The sequence below is a fragment of the Diadema antillarum genome, unplaced genomic scaffold, assembly GCF_040938485.1.
Source record: "Diadema antillarum isolate AM-2024a unplaced genomic scaffold, OU_Dant_1.0 seq00000590_RagTag, whole genome shotgun sequence".
NCBI lineage: Eukaryota > Metazoa > Echinodermata > Echinoidea > Diadematoida > Diadematidae > Diadema > Diadema antillarum.
Window position 1 is genome coordinate 626,479 of NW_027271522.1, and position 19,647 is coordinate 646,125.

Here is a 19,647-nt window from a genome sequence, read left to right on the forward strand (position 1 = left end):
TTTCTAGGCCCTACGATAGGTTAGGTCTAGCTAGGGGCCCTGGCCTAACGTTATACTAGATCTAGTTCTACGTCACTTACGAGCGACAGAGCTAATGTTACTTGACCCTCTAGTCTAACGATGTCTACCATGGATCTAACTAACACGTTAGGCGCCCTACTTACTGCACTGTGGGTCCAGGACCAGGACTAGATGATGTTTTGTAGGATTAGGGATCTGTACTGGATTTAAACACAGGGCTCGTGCTAGGCATTATTGAAGTCATCATTGCTGCACATGTGGATTCCGAGAGTGTGTTGTATTAATATGTCGTAGTAAAAGTTCACAGCGTAGCGTGATCAAAGAGCGCTTAGCGTATACCGTACACACGCTGCCCATTTCCACGGCGCACTTCCGCGTAGAATGTACGGAGAAAGCGGCACAAATCTTGGGTTGACTTGCTCAATATCCGTCGGATTGATTCCTTTTTTAGAACAGTAACTGCTAGGAGTCCAAAATTCGTAGGGCGTATTTAATGGCATCATATGCGTCCTTATTGTCTAAGATACTGTTTATATAGATCAGTCTTTGTAACAGTAGCGAACCTGTTCATTTCAGCTTCCATGTTTAAATCTACCGCTGAAAGTCTAGTCCCACACAGATAAGTTGCTGGCATAGCCAGCGAGAATTGAGAATAACGATAATATCGAGCAAAGCATATCGCGGTTGTGGCGCAATCGTGTCGATAAGGTGCGGGATTCAGTACTCGATGATTAAAATGAGGGAGCAAAAACCGATATCAAATCGAGAGTGGGTTATCGTTGGCAATCGTTATATTTTGCGTGCACTATAACTTTTGTCATGCACTGCCGGCCTGTATCATAAGTATGTAAGCTATATATATATATATATATATTGCTTAACAGGTTAAAGGCATAATTTACCATTTGCAGATGAAACAAAAACCCATCAATAGTGTTTTAAAGTAGTTCTAAAATGTGAGATAGGGATAGAAACAACCACTGTAAAAATTTGAATCCGTATAATCGATGTTAAGTATTGTTAAATACACAAAATATGAACAATAGTTATAATAAGAATGCTTCCAGATTAAACCGTCTACAGTTACGGTTTACTGAGAAAAATACTGATATCACCTTATATTTTAGGCTTTATTGCTAAAATTTTATATGGTAGGATGTTTTGTGATACAACAGACCTAAACATATGCATCAAATGTGATATCTTGAACATTTTTAAAATCACTGCTCCCAAAGGTAAACTGGCCCTTTAACCTATTTGAAATTCATACATGCTTTCTTGTTTTATTCTGAGCCCCAACTCGTTCATTTTTACGGTGAAACTGCCATGTCATCATCCTTGTTCATTTTTATTTGTTTTCAATTTGTACAACATTTTTATTTAGACATCCCAGAATCACTATAAACACTGAAACCAATTTATAGTTGTTTAAATGTCAAAGTGTGAAAATCATCCGGATGATTAGACATTATAATTATGTAACATACATGTATCCTCAAACTGTCCATTGAAAGAGTGAATTTAGATTTACTTTGTTTAAAGTTGTTGGGTACAAGATTTCAGACATCGGGTCGTGCTGTTTTAAAGAACGTTTGTGCTAAGATAATTCTTGAGTTTTCCAGATGATAATCTGATGAATTTAGTGTGGTACGTGGTAAAATTTCCAAATGTTTAATAGGGAGTGAAAAAAATTGTATCATTCACAAAGAGTACGTGTATAATAAGCGTGGACTAGTGAGGTTCTCTATTGTTAAATATTAAACTTGTCGAAACGCTTTCGCTGCCTAATATCATGCATGTGATAGGAAAGAAAAAAAGTCACGATAGAGTAATGTGTTGATAGTCTGTCATCTGTAAATTAGTTTGCATTAGATAATCATCCTAGTTTGAGTTAAATTCACAGTGAGTTTATTCAACTGGTGGAATCGTGTCTATTGTTGTACTGCAACTAACTAAATAAATAAATTTACCAATCGTCATATAGCGTCTGAATTGTCAGTGAATCTTCCGTCGTATTTCACGTGCTGTTGTTTGTATTGAGGTGTATAGGCGAAATATTAATTTTTTTATTTTGTTTAGAGCATAATCAATATTTAATTCATACCACAGTTCTGTTCGAATAAAAAAAGAGGTAATCCAACTTTGGAGGGCTACTATAAATTTCATAATTATCAGCTACGGAGGGCCCAATGTTCGTTTGGTTGTGAAGAAAGAAGAACCCTTCCTCTTTCCATTGGTACCTATAGTTATATTGACAAATGTTATGCGTGACAGAGCACATGAACTTTAAAGACAACCATCGTGACAAATTGCTCTTTTCCAAGTTTGAGTGTCATCACGAAGGAACAATCAATATCTCCTTGAATAGATGAGATCTGTCAATGGAAGTGGTCTAATAAATAGGCCAGGTTTGTGTTTAGGATGTCTTCTAACGTTATGGTCCATATCTAACATGGCCACCTGTCCGATAACTTGGTCATTCCCACAAAGCTCAACACACACAGTTCATTTTCTCTGTTCATATTCAACACAACTCTCAGCGATAAACTATGTCTTGAATATGAAGAGAGAAAAGGGATAATGGGTTAGCATTTGTGGAAGTGGCCACGTGATCGTGAGATATCGACAATGTGGCCACGTTGAAGGTTATGGACCATAAAAGGTCAGAAGAAACCCTAAACACAAACCTGCTGTGCAATCACGCAGGATGCCATGTTAATTGGATCACTTTCATTGAAAGATCTCAACCATTCAATGAGACATTCATTCTTTTTTTCACGATAATACTCCCAAAAGCTTGGAAGAAGTGCATTTTCCTATTGTTGTCTTTAACAGACCAGCCTGTACAAATGCAGGTTTGTGTTAAGGGTTTGTGTTCAGGGTTTCTTCTAACATTTTATGGTCCACATGTCCTGTAACGTGGTCACTCAACTTACGCCAACCCACCAGTCCATTTTTTCTGTGTTCATATTCAACACATAACTCGCAGCGACAAACCATGTCTGTAATATGAAGAGAGAAAATGGATAATGGGTTAGCCTTTGTGGGAGTGACTGACTTATCAACAACCGTGGCCATGTTGAAGGTTTTATTAGAAGAAGGAACACAAACCTGCAGTCATGCAGGCTGGCTTGTCAATTTGACCACTTTCATTGACAGATCCCATCCCTTCGGTGAGACTTTCATTGTTCCTTCATGTGACACTCAAACTTGGAAAAAGTGCGATTTGTCATTGTTGCCTTTAAAGTTCATGTGCTCAGTCATGCGTGACAATTTTCAACATAAATAGAAGTATGAATGGAAAGAGGAAGAGTTCTTCCTTCTTCCCCCCCCCCAAAAAAAAAAAAAATTTGCTCTCCATATCTGACAACTTTGAAATCGTAGCCCTCCAAAGCTTGATTACCTTTTTTTTTATTCGCTCTGTATTATGCTGTATACGAAACTGCACAAATATAATTGCATATGTTTGTATTTGTAATGTATTGTGTTCTGATTGCACATTTGATTTTTCTATATGAAATTCGGAAAAAGGCAAAGTATTATGCATGTACCAAGTTCCCGTTCAAATTAGGGTCAAATGGGCTATGAACTGTACACATAGCATTGTGGTGTACGCTCAGTAACTTTCCACAGCTTTGAGCTACTATAGTATATCACCACCAGTTTCATACCACAAATGCCAAGCTTATAGCTGTCATTTAAGTTCGTATATTGATTAACTCCGATAAGGTCAAAGATCAACATATCAATGAACTTTTCCTGATATTCCGTACTCACAGTAATGTGAGGGATTATCAATAAGTTTCAACAGATTTGAGCTATGACCACCAAACTCACATGGCAGGTAAAAAAATGCCGGTCGAGTTTGAATATAGTTTGGACCAAGTCCGATAAGTTCAAAGGTCAAATGGTCAATAAACTTTACCTGATAAGCACTGGTCCACATGACATTGTAGCGTGCTCTAAATAACCTTTCCAAAGCTTTGAGCTATGAATAGCCAAGCTCATACCACATGCAAGTACTTCATCTAATATCCCTGTCAAGTTCCAAATAGTGGTGAATTTCGACAAGGTCAAAGTTCAAAGTGTCGATGAACTTTAAGTAATAGGTGCCATATATTGTGTACTTTCATTAACATTTCACAGCTTTGAGCTAAGACCACAAAACTCACGCCGCATGTGCAACAACTAAAGATGCCGATCAAGTTTATATATGTATTGGTGAAGAACCACAAGGTCAATGATAAAAAGGTCAATGAAATTTACGTTGAAAAGCACTGCAATCACATATTGCTATATGCATGCTGGCGAGACATCGCTTGGCGTTTGCGTTGTTTTCCAAATATCTTCATGCATCATCCATAAAATCGATCACAAGTTTGAACATTACGTACTGTATACTGATATTTGAAACATTTTGTAACATACAATGTAATACAAAGTTCAAATTATGAGAATATTTGCTTTGGATGTCTGTCATTGATTACAGCTCCCTGGTCGGTTCGACTAGTCGATGGCAGCGTTGACTATGAGGGTCGTGTTGAAGTCTTCCTCAACGATACTTGGGGCGCGATATGTGACAACCTGTGGGGACCCGAGGATGCCGAGGTTGTCTGCAAACAGCTCGGCTACATCGGGGCGGACCTGGCTCTGGTAGCTTCGCCATTTCAGCGAGGAAATAGCCCCGTACTTCTGGATAAAGTGCAATGTAATGGCCTTGAATCAAACATATCGACCTGCAAGCATGCCGGTGTAGGCGTCAAGAGTTGCCATGAATCCAAAACCGCAGGCGTTACGTGCACTACAGTAGGTAATTGCGGTATCCTCACTTGTTCTTTCGTCGTCACCAATCTCCGATGACCAGAGAAAACATGCAAGAGATAAATTACGTCTTCACCTTCTTCCTTCGTTCTATACTTTCCTAGTTGCGTTACAGCGGCCGTCTCAACACTTGTGCTAACATAAAAACCAGAATCATGACTGAAGAAGACAGATGGAATTACTGTCATGACTATTGAAAAAAAAAAAGTCATGATATATACATATATATATATATATATATATTCGCGGAAGACAATACTGTAGACATTGTTAATTAAACCTCGACCAGTCAGCCACACAAAGATATACGATTGAGCCTGTTTTCTAGCCACCTTTCGTTTAGAAATGATATTAAGAAGGAGGATTCTATATTCTCCGGGCGCACCTTTGCGTAGATAGAGTTTGCCCAGGGTAGATAAGAGGGGCTATACGTGATAGATATACGCGATGTTGTAAGTTATGACTGAGTGTATAACTCTAAAACTAGTGTTATGAAGCTCGCGTAACCATCTTATTGATCAATTATGTTGCAAGTTGATCATTGATTTATTCAGGCTGTCAGACACAAAAAGCTGTAATCCTAGATAACTGAGACCCTAATCATCATCATAGAGCAGAAAAGTAGAATGCTGGATAATCTGTAAAAAGCTTTGATGCAAATCAAAAGACAAGAGTTTGAAAAGTGATCTTATCCTGCGCGCACTTACTATTATTCAAGGCGAATGATTTCGCGAAAATCTAATTAAATCATGATGCGATGAGGTTTATTTGTTATTTGTTTTGTTTTTTATTTTTACCAATCAATGCTATAGATCATTAATTCTGTATTTGTTGGGGTTTCAAGTGAAAAAACAAAACAAAACCACCTACCGTTGTGGTGATGTGAAGGTATTGTTACTAGAATGTCGAGAGAATTCCAAATCTGCTCAGCTTGTCCATTTAAATTCTTTGCTGTCTAGGAAGCCTTCGAGTAGTCAACGGCTCGACACCTGCAGAGGGACGAGTTGAAGTTCTCACTGAATCTGGTGAATGGGGAACTGTGTGTGATGACAACTGGGATATTGCCGATGCGCGGGTCGTGTGCCGTGAGCTTGGATACCCTGATGCTTTGGAAGCCGTAGTTAACTCAGCGTCCTCTCCCGGGGAGCCCCGCTTTGGACGAGGAGCGGGCCCGATTGTTCTCGACGGGGTGTATTGTTCGGCGGAAAATACTCTCCTGAGGCACTGCAGCGTCACGAAAGAGTGGGGTGTTAACGACTGTTCGCACGCGGAAGATGCTGGGGTGATATGCGAGACCAAAAGTGAGCCTCACGCCGTTTTCTATTACAGACTAATTAGCCCGCCACTTCCTTTGAACAGTTCTTAGATGAAGAAATCATTGTCCTGTCAGTACTGAATCGACATCTTTGCATTTAAAGTGCAATGCCAATTTATGAGTCTTGAGCTGTAGTAAGTTTGGCGTTTAAGAAGCTTGTTGTCGTTCGTTGTCGTTGTCCATTTTCCATCTGTGAAGATGGCTGGATAGCCCATACAGCTACACTAAGCTGGTCTTCCATGGGGTCCAGTTGGATGTGGGGTGGGACCACTTCACCGGGTTAGACACCCTGCTCTTTGCGATGAATGAATGAAGCGGGATCTTTTACGTGCATGAGCTGTGACTCTCTCATACACGGGACCTCCATTTTATGTCCTATCCGAGGGACAGAGTGTTTTGCCTCTTGCTAGAGGGGACGGTATGTTTACACACAACATTGCTCAGTCCAGACTCGGGTTCGAACCCGGGCCGCGTGATCGTGAGGCAGACGCGCTACCGACTGAGCCAACTCACCGCCAAGTTAAAGTTAAAGTTTTGCTATCCTCAAGGAAAAAAGGAGAAGTGTTAACAACTAAAGTGTTAAATGAAATGGAAGTCTTTACCCAGCTTTACTATAAAAATGAATAGTAAATATTAGAGAAAAAGAACCAATACCAAATCGCAGTGATGTGGTTTATGTGAATTGATGGCTCAGTATACTGCATAATCATTACATTTTTTTTTCCTTTTGATCCATTTTATATTTCATATTTAAAATTCATTATTTCCAGCTTTAACTGTAGAAGATTTGGCGAGAGTCTAAAACAATCACATGTGAATGATGTCAGGGTTTTCTTTTCACTGCCCTCGCTGTCATACGCACTGTTTCATTATGTCCATTTTCGCAACATCCTCTTTCATTATTTTAACCGTATGGTCGTATATTATGCTTCCATGTATGATATATTTCAGCCGTTCGAATTGTGGACGGAGAGTACCCGGATGAGGGTGGAGTGGAGGTGTTCTATGGAGGCACGTGGGGGACGATCTGCACACACGAGTGGAGCATCGAAGACGCGCACGTTTTCTGTAAACAGTTAGGACATCCAGTTGGAGCTCGCTCGATAAAGGTAGTGCCTAGTGTCGGTAGACCAGCTGTGTTACTAGATGGTTTGCTGTGTAACGGAAGTGAGGCTAGCCTTTCTGACTGTCTGTCAAGTGGATGGGCTAACAATGAGAACTGTGATTCCGAGTCAGCTCAGATGGCAGGTGTCGTATGTAACGGTAAGTCAATGCTATACGGAGCGCTTCCCATTCTATGAAAATAGGATGATTTTGATAAATTTCATTCTGATTATCTTATTTCAAAATGGAGTCAAAGTTTTGTTAAGTAATGTTCGTCAAGTTCCTTAGAAGACGGATTTGAAGATAATAAGGCATATTATATCACATTCAACCGTTAGCATGGTGGACATATTGCATAAAATCACTTGAATAGGGTTGTGTTTGTTGTGTGTGTGTGTGTGTGTGTGTGTGCGTGCGCAAGTTCGCTGATGTTGTTTATATGTTGGTTGGTTGGTTGGCATCCATTCGTCTTGAGAAACGATGGCGTATAGCCTTGAGTGGCTGCATAGTCCCACTCTTGAGTGACAATCTCTGGAGTACATGCAGCAGATGCAGTCCGTTGCGGCTAAGACTGAGGCAGCCCTTGCCGTCCTGCTGGCTCTCTTGTCAGTGCGATGTACTTTTCTTGCAGCTTCAGTCCTCTTGATGCCTTCTCTGACAGTGCTTCTCCACAGCTGACGATTGTCAGCTGCATCTTGCCATGGTGTTTTGTGTCGATGTCAAATATCTTCATGTCACGTGTGTGTGCACACACACCCTTGAAGACGAAGATGTGCCCTTCCTGGAAAGGGCGAGACCTTGGCATAGCTCTCTGTTAACAGCAGGCCCTTCGGGATACAGCCTGGGTTCATTCGCCGCACATGATCCAACCACTTAAGGCGTCTCTGGCTGGAGCGAAAACATGATGAGAATGCCGGCACGCTTGGAGACATCTGTGTTTGTCAACCTATCCTGAAAATTAATGTGCAGGAGTCGTCTGAGGCAGCGGAGGTGGAAGGTGTTCAGCCTCTTCTCCTGGCCAACGTATGTTGCCCAGGGCTCACAATGGTTGACTAGGGTGCTGAGGACACAAGCTTTTGGTGTTCTTGGTTAGTTAACTGTTGTTCCATACGCGCTTGTTCAATTTGGCTTTGACTGCGGTAGCTTTCCCTATCGTATTGCTTATCTCATTGTCTCATTGTCAAGGGAGAGGGAACTATGGAGATGGTCGAACCAAGGTAGGTGAAGAACTCTATTTCTTCCTATGCGTGTCATTGATGGGGATGTCTGGAGGAGAGTCGGTGCCTTGGGTCAAGATCTCAGTCTTGCTAATGCTATGTATACATAATATTCAAATTTCAACACCTACAAAGATTCGTGTTCAGCCACCGTCATGACAATGTAGGGCCGTATCACACTTCCTCCACACATCGAAGAGAAAATGCAGTCAGCAGTCTTTTCTTTGATAGTGCACGGGACACCACAAACCGGACAGACCTACCTTTCCAAAAGCTCCTCTTCATGAAACTCGCCGTTTTGCAGTTTCGTCATATTTAGGTTCAGACATTGGCTTTGGCCTGGCTTTCGTGAAGTTAAAGAAAATCAAATAGATGAACATTTTTATTCGTTCAGTGGAAAAAGATTCCGCATTCGGTGAAAGATGAGATTCAATTGGCCTTCTTCTCTTGTGCCATCGCACTCATGACCTTTACTTTTTGTGTAATTAATAATATATTCGTAGATTCTTTCTCGCACCAAATATATTTTTGACGTGCAGTGCCGTCGGTTGTGGTAGAACTACTCAGTGGATCAAGCTCTCGAGACGGGATCGTAAGATACCGAGAAGACACTATTCCCGGTTTGATCTGCGACCAGGACTGGGGAGAAAAGGAGGCAGCCGTGGTCTGTCGCCAGTTAGAGTACGTACATGGCAACAGCACCAAGCTGGTATCTCTTGGCACCTTGTCGGGAAAGATTTTCTTCAGGGACTACCGGTGCGATGGAACGGAAACACAGCTAAGCGACTGCCCCTTCACGACCCGGAGTATCACTCAGTGTGACAGTAATCAGATCGCCCAGGTCACATGTGGACCTCCAAAAGGTAAATATAATAGTCCTTCATTGCACTCCCGTTATAATGAAATCCTTAGGAACGGCATTTTTCTTGCGTTTTACTGGAATTTCGTTATAATAGCAATTTAATTATAGTGTGTGAAGGTATATAGATGATACTTTTCGGACCTGAATTTTTATTTCGTTGTAACGAAAACTTCCTTATACAGTTTTTAACTCAATTCGTTACGAGAGTGCACTCTATTCTGAGCAGTGAAAGTCTATGCTGTTCACTGTGGAAGATGTAGGCCTATGTTGTGTCAATTTTGTATAACTTAGTTTCCTTTGTCTTAACTATCGTAATATGTAGTTGTATACATCTAACGAAATTCCCCACTTTGCTCTCTTTCCTACTCCCCCCCCCCCCTCTCTCTTCTCTTACACTTTCCTTCCACATCGTAATCTTTCCTGTGGTGTGTAAAAGAATGCATGCATTACTCGATTCTCGTCGCGTGCTACTGGGTTTTAAAATGATTCTTTCACCGGTATTTCTTTGGCACCCAGACTATGACATAAGATTCGCCGGCAGCAAGTACTCCGAGCAGGGGCGTGTGGAAGTCTTCTTGGCCGGACGTTGGGGAGTGATAGCCGAAACCTTCCTAACCTACGGCAGTCGCAGCGTGATTTGTCGCCAGCTAGGTTACGCGGGATTCAGTTCTGACGTCTTCTTTGACAGAGGATCATTTCCGCGCGGGACTCTGCCAATCTTGATCGAAAATTTAGGCTGCCATGGTGAAGAACTTCGGATCGACGACTGTTTTGACGTAGATGTAGTAGATGGCCAAACTAGGAAAACACGAGAAGATGAAGTTTCCGTGATTTGCTTCCCATATGGTAAGCATGATTGTATGTTTATGAACGTTAGGAATGATGTACCAGAAATACAGTTGGGAACAAAGACAGGATACTGTCTGAATTAAGAAAGAAAGAGTGACAATCACGACATTGTTCCAGAAAGCATCACCAAGTATGAAACAAAAGATATGTTGTTGTTGTTTTGTTTATGAAAAATATGGGTCCTATGAAAAAATGATTTACCCCTGACAATACTTGCATCAAATAAGACGGTATCATACACCTCAATCAGTGCTTTTGTAGATTTGCAGCATTTTGCATATGTCTCCACGAGGGCGCTCACTATGGATGTATCCATGTGGAAGCTCACGATGATAAGAGCAACAAGAACAACAACCGATTTGATACGCTCATGATTATTGGGGTGAGCAGAGCGGACGGTAATTATTACATTGCCCATGCAAAAGTATAAATTGAAAACTGATCCACTTTTCAGCTAAGATAGAAACTGATCGTTTGGTTAATCCTGCTACAGGCCATATTGTGCTTATATGCGCGTTATGTAACCAACCGTCCCATGTCAGATATACTTGAAGAAGTTATTGGGTTGACAGGCAGTTGTAAGTCCAAAATTCAGGGAACATAAAAAATACCTGTTTATGAAAGGAAAACAAAACAGAATATCGCAATATTTGATCTTTTTATACGGCTTTCCTAACTTTTGTGTTACTCTTTTTTTAATCATTATTTTTTGTCACGAAGAAAGTGTCGCGAACCATCCGGTCAGGTTACTGACCGAGACCGGGATAGCCAACACGCGGTACGGCATCGTACAGATATACCACGACGGTATGTGGGGAGCTGTGTGTGACACGTATTTCCTCTTCGCGGAAGTAAGTCCCTTTCTATCAGTTATGGTTTCATCCAATTTTAGAATGTGAATGACTTTAGACTTGTCAGATAATATAAATGGCCTTTATTTTGTTCAATTTGTTTGTTTTTCTTTTGTAGTACTTTCGTTTGATGTTCTCGTTTTTTTCTCAACTCCTTCTATGTGATAGTTATTGTGCAAGGAACTGGGTCATTCTCGGACGGGGAGAGCGCGAATTCTGTACAGCCACGAGACAGAAGGTGTCACCTGGCCATCTCCCCACGTTTGGTTTGATGATCCGTTCTGCCTTTCAGACAGTCAAGACAGCATCGACAAGGTGTTCGAGTGTAGCCACGGAGCGTGGAAGAGGGCGCCGTATTGCAGCAATGAGGAGCTGGCTATCATCACGTGTGTGGGCGATCTGCCTCACTTACACTCCAGTTCAGGTAAGAGGACAAATAAAAAAAAAATGTTCTAGAGGTCTCCAAGTTAAAGCGATAAATTGCCACGTCTGTCATGATGCTGTATATATTGATATACCGGGTGTCCCAAAAAAAGCGGAACGGTGGATTTTCAGTACCTTGCGTTTTAAAAGTGATATATTTTTTGACATCATTAGAAAGAGCATCTTCCGCAGAAGACCATGATACCAAAATCATTAAATTTGGTTTAGTACTTTTTATTCTACGCCATTTTTTGTAAATGCAGTCATTTTCAATTTTTTGCGACTTATGAGATAATAATTTGGGTGCAACACGCGTTCCATACGGTGAATTGTGTAAGCTCTTTGATCCATGTCAACAAAAGATAACGCTTTCATATTTGGAGCGCACACACACACACAGACACACACACTGTTTTTTCCTGGCCCGTGCCCAATGTGAAAGCTGTATCTTTTGTTGACATGGATCACCGAGCTTACACAATATTCACCGTATGGATCGCGTGTCGCACTCAAATTATTATCTCATAAGTCGCAAAAATCCTGCGAAATTTGACAATGACTGCATTTTCAGAAATTGGCGTAGAATAAAAAGTACTAAACCAAATTTAATGATTTTGGTATCATAGTCTTCTGCGGAAGATGCTCTTTCTAATGATGCCAAAAGATATATAACTTTCAGACCGGAAGGTACTGAAAATCCACCGTTCCGCTTTTTTTGGGACACCCGATATATATATGCAGCTGTATATAAAAAAAAAAACAGACGTGTTTATCGTGAAATGTAATTGCACGATATCAGCCTTTTTACTTGCCACTGGGGATTGCACCATAGATCTGAAGAGGCGAAGTATTCTTTTGGTTTATTCATCAAAAATTGTTAATAAAAAATTTTCTAACCGTTCACTTCCTTCGTTATGGCCTCTTCTTTATGACGAAGACTGTGTATAACTAAGCAGGGTTTGTATAAAAAGGAAGAAAAACATACATCCTTAGCTTCGTGATACCTGCATTATAAGACCCACAACAGTCAATGGGGCAATCGGTATTGTTTTTGCGCTTTGCGTTTAAAGCTTAAATGATGTAATTTGCGTTTATATCATTCAATTTCTCTAGCTTCTGTGTTTCTACAGAGTGTTTGCATTATATCATTGAATATGGCAAAGCATTGATAAGTCATCTGCCCTTCAGTGAAGACTTTTCTCAAACGTTTCTCAGAATTAGAAATTATGTTATCCTGAAAGGTGATACAAGTGATATTGTCTATGTACAATGTATAATTCTTAGGCTCTTCAGATTCATATCCGGATTACGGGTCCGGTCTAGCTGCGTGGAAGATCGTACTGATCAGTATGGCGGTCGTGATACCGCTGTGTCTCGTAGCTTGCTGCTGCTGGCGAAGTCATCGGAAGACGGGCTCCGCAACAACTGCCAGCGCCACCTACGTGCAGTCAACGCATTCGACGCGCGTGGAAGTTGCGTCAGGAGACGCGTCATCACCTCCGCCAGCCTACGCTCCACCGTCACCCAAGCCTGAGGAGGCTCCTCCAACATACGAGTCTGTGTCCCCGGATTCGGCAGCAGGGAAGAGCACGGCGGAACCAGTTGACGTATGATAGATGTGAGTACGCAATACACGTAGCTGATATTTCAGAGCAACGTCGGACGTGGCAGCATGGACAAAACAACAAGAGCAACATGCAAAGACTCTCTCAAATCATGTCGTTAGAGCACTAGTCTTGAATAGACGAAAATTTCGATCTTCAGTTCCCATATTCAAATCAGTAAGCATTTATAAGTGTAGTTTATAATTTATATATTTACATAATACAAGACTAATATAATAATGAGAGGTGACCCGAGGCCATAACCACAGCTCGTGATTTCTTCAGGATGTGAGTGATATTTTTCCACTGTGTGCCGAGTCAAGTCGTGCAATAATTATTGTGATGTGTACAATGTAATCACTGTCCGTTATGTGGGTGCTATGTATTACTAGGCCCCTAAATGTTTGCTAATGTCATTTTGTTGCAGACGTCATATAAAAAATACAACTACTGATGAAATCCTTCTCCTTCTTCGTAAATTGCCTCCTAAATCATGTCCATTGGATCCGGTTCCAACCATTCTCTTAAAGGACTGCGTACCCACGTTTGCCCCGATTATTTCTCAAATTGTTAACCTCAGTACTGAGCAAGCTACCGTACCCTTGTCTTTAAAGAAAGGTCTGATCCGTCCATTCCTGAAAAAAAAACCTTCATTGGATACGGAATCACTGACAAGTTATCGTCCTGTATGCAATCTTCCATTTTTGTTCAAGATTTTAGAGAGAGTTGTGTTTTCGAGACTCTCAGACTATAATCCAGGAACATGGTCTATTCGATCCTTTACAGTCGGCTTATCGCCCACACCATAGTGTGGAGACCCTTTGATGAATGTTTCTAGTTATATTTTAAGGGAAATGGATTCCGGATCCGTCACAGCAATGGTTTTGTTGGATTTATCTTCGGCCTTCGACACTGTAGATCACAGAATTCTTGTCAATACACTTACAAGTTTGGGAATATAGGGACAGGCTCTCGAATGGTTTAAATCATACCTATCACACCATTCACAGTCTGTTCTTTTGAATGGTGTCACATCGTCCTCAAAGCCATTAAGCTTTGGTGTACCTCAAGGCTCTGTTGGCGGGCCCACCCTTTTTTCTATCTATTTGATTGGCCTCAGAAAATATTTTAAAATCATTCTGTTCGGTATCATCTATATGCAGACGACATACAAGTTTTCGTATCTTTTACACCGCATCAAATCCAAGCATCTCATGCACTGCGCTGTCTGGAAAATTGCATCATTGATATTGATGCTTGGATGAGGTCCAACTCATCGCTTCTAAACCACAGCAAGTGTGAATTTATCCTTTTTGCTTCTAAATCTCACCTAAGTTGGATATTAATTCCATTTCGATTGTAGGTAACGATATCCCTCTGTCAAAGTCATGTTGCAATCTGGGTGTTATGTTTGACTATCACATGGCTATGTCTGATCAAATCACCAACATTTCTAAATCAGTCCGTTATCAATTGCACAATATTGGTTTTATCCGCAAGTATTTGATTCGCTCTGCCACGGAAAAACTTGTTCATGCACTTATTTCTTCACGCCTTGACTTCGGTAATGTTTTTTTTTTCAATCTACCAAACTCACAAATTGCCCAATTACAAAAGCTACAAAATGCCGCTGCACGTATTGTTTCTTTGTCAAGTAAACGAAGTCATATCACCCCTATCCTGAAGAGTCTTCATTGGTTGCCTGTACAGGAGCATATTCGGTTTAAGATACTTCTTTCGGTTTATCACGTTATTGAGAGAACAGCTCCTGATTACAATGTTTGTTTGTTTCGTCAATACCAACCTTCACGAACCCTCCGATCCTCAACTTCAGGTCTCTTACATATTCCGTTTTCTAGGAAATCTTGGGGGGGGGGGGGGGGAACGAGCTTTCGCTCACACTGGACCAACACTGTGGAATTCACTTCCTCATGAGCTGAAAGACTAACATCTTTTAGGAGTAATTTAAAATCCTATTTGTTTAGCAGTGCATTTTGAAGACCAGTGCCTTTTGAAGACAGACTTTCATGTCTTTATTTTTCTTCTGCTTCTTCATTTTCTTCTATTACGGTGATGTACTTGTATCTTCAGTCTTTTTGCTTTGATGTAAAGCGCCTTGAGCATTTAATCAAAGTGGAGAACGGCGCTATAGAAATTGTATGTAGTATTATTGTTATTAAGAAGAATCAATCGTAGATTTATGACATTTTTCAGCTCTGAAGTGAGGCTATTACAATGCATATTGCATATTCATAAAAAGAGGAAGACCATCGTTTTTATGATAAACATCTGTTTCAATGAAGACGGTTACCTCAGGAAAAATAAGCAAAAAAAAAAAAGAGTCGAATAGATTTAAAGAAACATAGAAGTATGGCATAAAACGTCTTGGGAAAAACGTTTACTGTCATCTAGTACATTGGACTGCATTTCTTTATTCCTTTGATGCTGTAAGTGTCATGCTCGGTGCAATTCGAAAGTTAATGTTGCATTCATATTGACGGGTTTTACTTTTCCTTTATCTCTTGCCAGTGTGGTTAATACAGTCTTCATTGTAAGTATAATTATGCGAAGTTTGTTTGAAAAGATTTTATTTTCTGCATTTCATATTTTCTTTCAGAATACAAAAATAACAAAGGCAGGTTCAATTACACAAATACAATTCTGAAAATTATTGACATATTACATAGTAAGTCATATTTTGTATATAAAGACAAATGAAACGTTAAATAACATACAAAATGTTTATATGGCCAATAATGACTTGATTCACAGTACAATATATAATATATACATATAATGCAGAGGGCCGCCGTTATAAGCCGTGCTTGAACAGACGGACAGCCAGAGTTAAATTACCATTTTTTATTGTAGTACTTGAACACTAATACGGATGGGCCATGTTAAAATGCGTGTAAATCCAGTTTTATACAATTACTTGGTAAACAGGAGTGGTGCCTGTGAGTGCGTGTGCAGGTGATGAAGCGCGAAAGTGTTGATGGTCAGCACTTCTAAGAAAATGATTGAATATGTTATAATATGGGCGAAGGGTCAAGCAGCAAAGTAAAAGAAAGGGAATAGGGGGTGGACCAAAATATTGCCTTGTTGTTGAGTATAAGAGGTACATGTTTAATGATTACTGTACCGTATGATATTGTGCCAAGAAATATTTCTTTGTATTTGCCTTAAAGGAATAGAGAGATGTGCACTGTTTTATGTGGAGAGGGAGTGAATTCCAAATATCAGGCCCGTTATGCCGAATTGATTTTTGAGCTAATAGGAGTTTAGGGTTATTCAAATGGAAATCATTACGATGGCGCGTGGGGTAAGCATGGACATCCCTGTTAAGGGAAAATGCGTTGTGGAAGAGTGGGAGTAGATTTTGCGTGTATTTGAACATAAATATTGCTGTTTGAAATTTGTGTATATCGTCAACTTTAAGAACTTTTAGTCTAAGGAATAATGGATCAGTATGTTCTAAATAATGTGAGTTAGTACATATTCTTATTGCCTTTTTCTGTAAAAGAAAAATAACATTTACTTTGGTTTTATTACAGTTTCCCCAGACAACATTACAATAATTAATATACGGTAAGATTAATGCATTGTATAACATAGTGAGTACTTTTTCCGTTACAAAATATTTTAATCTCCGAAGTATTCCAATGACTTTAGATATTAATGTGGTTATATTATCAATGTGGTTATTCCAATTTAAATTGGAGTCAAGGGTTACCCCTAAGAACTTGGTTGATTTTTTTCCAATAATGGGCATACCATCAATAATAATGTTATTAGGCATTATCGGTTGCAAATGTGAAGTATTGAAGTTTATGAAACACGTTTTATCTATATTTAGTGATAATTTATTGCATTTAAACCATGTAGAAATTTTTGCAAGCTCAGAATTAAGTATATCCACTAGTGTGTTTAAACAGTTGTGAGAGTAGAAGACACTGGTATCGTCCGCGAATAATACATAGGTGAGAAGGGTTGAGGAATTTATAATATCGTTAATATATATAAGAAAAAGTAGAGGTCCTAAAATGGATCCCTGTGGTACACCGCAAGTAATATATGACTTAAACGAGGTACTTGAATGAAATGCTACGTATTGCTGACGTTGGGATAAATAATCTCGGAACCAGGAAAGAACTATTCCTCTTATGCCATAATTATGTAGCTTTTTTAATAAAATAATGAAGTCATGTGTATCGGATGTTGTTTGTATTGCAACGTACTTTGTAGATGTAGATAGTATACGTGTATATCATAAGCTAAAAGCTGCTGTTTGAAGGTGATGGTGATTTTGTGCAGTATGCAATATAATTATATGTGTGTATATATATACATATATATATATATATATATATATATATATATATATATATATATAAACAAAGTGTGTTTAGCATAAATGTATTTGAACGTTTCATAACATTTACATGTCAACGACCATGACATAAGTCGCTATTTCAAACTAACCAGTCACAATGAAAATTGCTCTTGATGCATGCTCAAAGGGTGTGTACAGTTCTGATCGAGGTGTAGATTTAGTTTTTAACATTTTGCGAGATATTCAGAAACCACTCTATGAGATGTCAAAGAGCATGCAGTTCTAAGGGGAATCAAAAGTTTATTCTTTGGCTGAGATATCAAAAAACAACGTGAAACAAAGAGATCCTAATAAAGTTGTGGCATGTCGCCTTTTATCATTAGCACTTTTTTTTTTGATATCTCGGCCATTTGAAAACCAATTTTCATCAAATAAACGTTGAATCCTTCTTAAAATTACATGCTCTTTCATATTTCGTAAGAGGCTTGTCATAATCTCACTTAGGAATGTTCAAAACATGAATCCCTACCTCAACCAGTACTGTACAGTCCCTTAACGTAAAAACGATGGATGACCCAAATAGTTCCAATAACTGTAGGCCTATGCCTACCCGAATCGCGCGTTCCTGGTTCCAGTTCACGAACAGTACAATCCAGACTGCATGCGTGTTCAAAGTTAATCGTAGTTCAACATACATGCTTAGCCCTCATGTCCATTCGTAATATTTATTTCATTTTGCTCATTATGTGCGTGTACTGTATTCTGATACATGTATTGTTTGCAGCATATGTAATACTGTCTTGCCTTTTAGTGAAAAAAAGAATGAAGATTTATTACCAAAGAGCAAACAAATGGAGAAACAAAGATAGGCGACTATTATTTGATGCAATGTGTATCGTGAGAAGTATATTATTTTCATTGGTCCAACACACAATGGAGATGAAGTTTTCGATGATTCACTGCGGCATTCTATTGCACTACTGTATGCTTGTAGGGGCGAGGGGGTATGTATATGGAAAAGAGGATTAGAAACGACAGAGTGAAAGTGAGGTAAGAAATTACAGATGCATTTTTGTTGTTGTTGTTCGGAAATGAGGGAGGAGAGTTGGAGGAAGAAATAGTGAAGGAAGGAATGCTTTCTCAAGATAAGCATCAACTTTTTTTTTAAATTTTCTTTCACGCTCTTCCACGGGCACTATGTGTCACGTTAGTGGGTTTTACGTACTTCATGGAAATTGTGTTTTATTTTAATGATGCCTAAGAATAGAGAAATAAAGATGATGAGAACAAACAAATCACAACGCCATACATATGGGAATCCTTTCAGTAGGCAGGTTAACACTATGTAAAAACAAACAAACAAAAGCAAACAAACAAAAAAGTTGACGGCTCTCAGATTTCTGTCTTTTGCTTTGACTGTTGACTGTTTACTTTGCGTAGTAAAAGATGCAAGATACATTCATGTTCTGACCTTTCCATCAAACCCTTATTTTTTCGCTATTACCTCAATGCTGCCGTATAGTGAGAATGTGTTAAGTGGGATGCTGTGGTATTTCGTATTTTATCCTGAATTATGGACTTGTGCGACATTCTTGTTGATTGCGGCAAGGACATTGCCTATTTTAGTTTACTTTAGGTGATAGTGTCTTGATACTATATGTGCTTCCTTTTGGAATGATTTCGAATGATTCAGTACAAATGTTTTATTGATATTTTCACTCTCTTAACGGATTGATACTACCTCTGTGTTGTGGAATCATATCTGTGGTGCCAATAAATCGTCATTTTGTGTCTCTGTCACAATATTACCCTTGTCATTTTATTTTTTAGTATATTGTCGAGTCTTTAATACTCTCGAATCAGTTGCGTACTAGTGACTGTACCTAAATAATTGATTGAAAATAGTTTTTGGAGAATAGTGTACCATTATGTAAGTAAACACACAGCAGCTGAAGGCTTGCAGAAAATTGTTAGCTTTGTTACGTCAAACTGTATGTCTAATATAGATATAGAAAGATAGTGTTGACTGTCGAAAGTGACAGGATAAAGACAATGCACAATGCATGCAGGATCCTCCCATTGATACGCACACGCGCGCAACGCAGATATGCAAAGAAAAGAAACGCCCCCCCCCCATAAAAAAGTAACATAAAAAGAAAAAAGGTATCAAATCCCAACAAAGTATATCAACACGTCTCTATACTGGATACAGAACACTCCAAAAACATATAGAAATTGTCACAGTAT

The 19,647-nt window shown here is 39.4% G+C and overlaps 1 protein-coding gene across 1 annotated transcript; it reads left to right on the forward strand.

The window, feature by feature from the left end:
* Positions 1-3,858: 3,858 nt before the first annotated feature.
* On the forward strand, positions 3,859-13,076 carry LOC139735661 (scavenger receptor cysteine-rich domain superfamily protein-like). Its single transcript, XM_071646412.1, has 9 exons — positions 3,859-3,865; positions 4,511-4,831; positions 5,802-6,143; positions 7,109-7,420; positions 9,018-9,341; positions 9,857-10,186; positions 10,910-10,996; positions 11,333-11,464; positions 12,757-13,076. Exons 1-9 carry the CDS (start codon positions 3,859-3,861, stop codon positions 13,074-13,076), a joined length of 2,175 nt encoding a protein of 724 aa, XP_071502513.1.
* Positions 13,077-19,647: the final 6,571 nt, after the last annotated feature.

Excerpts from the sequence above, each read along its gene's own strand:
- LOC139735661 (XM_071646412.1), top strand. Across the intron at positions 9,342-9,856 it reads CACATGTGGACCTCCAAAAG|ACTATGACATAAGATTCGCC; the intron begins GTAAATATAATA and ends TTTGGCACCCAG. Across the intron at positions 10,997-11,332 it reads CGTACAGATATACCACGACG|ACAGTCAAGACAGCATCGAC; the intron begins GTATGTGGGGAG and ends TCTGCCTTTCAG.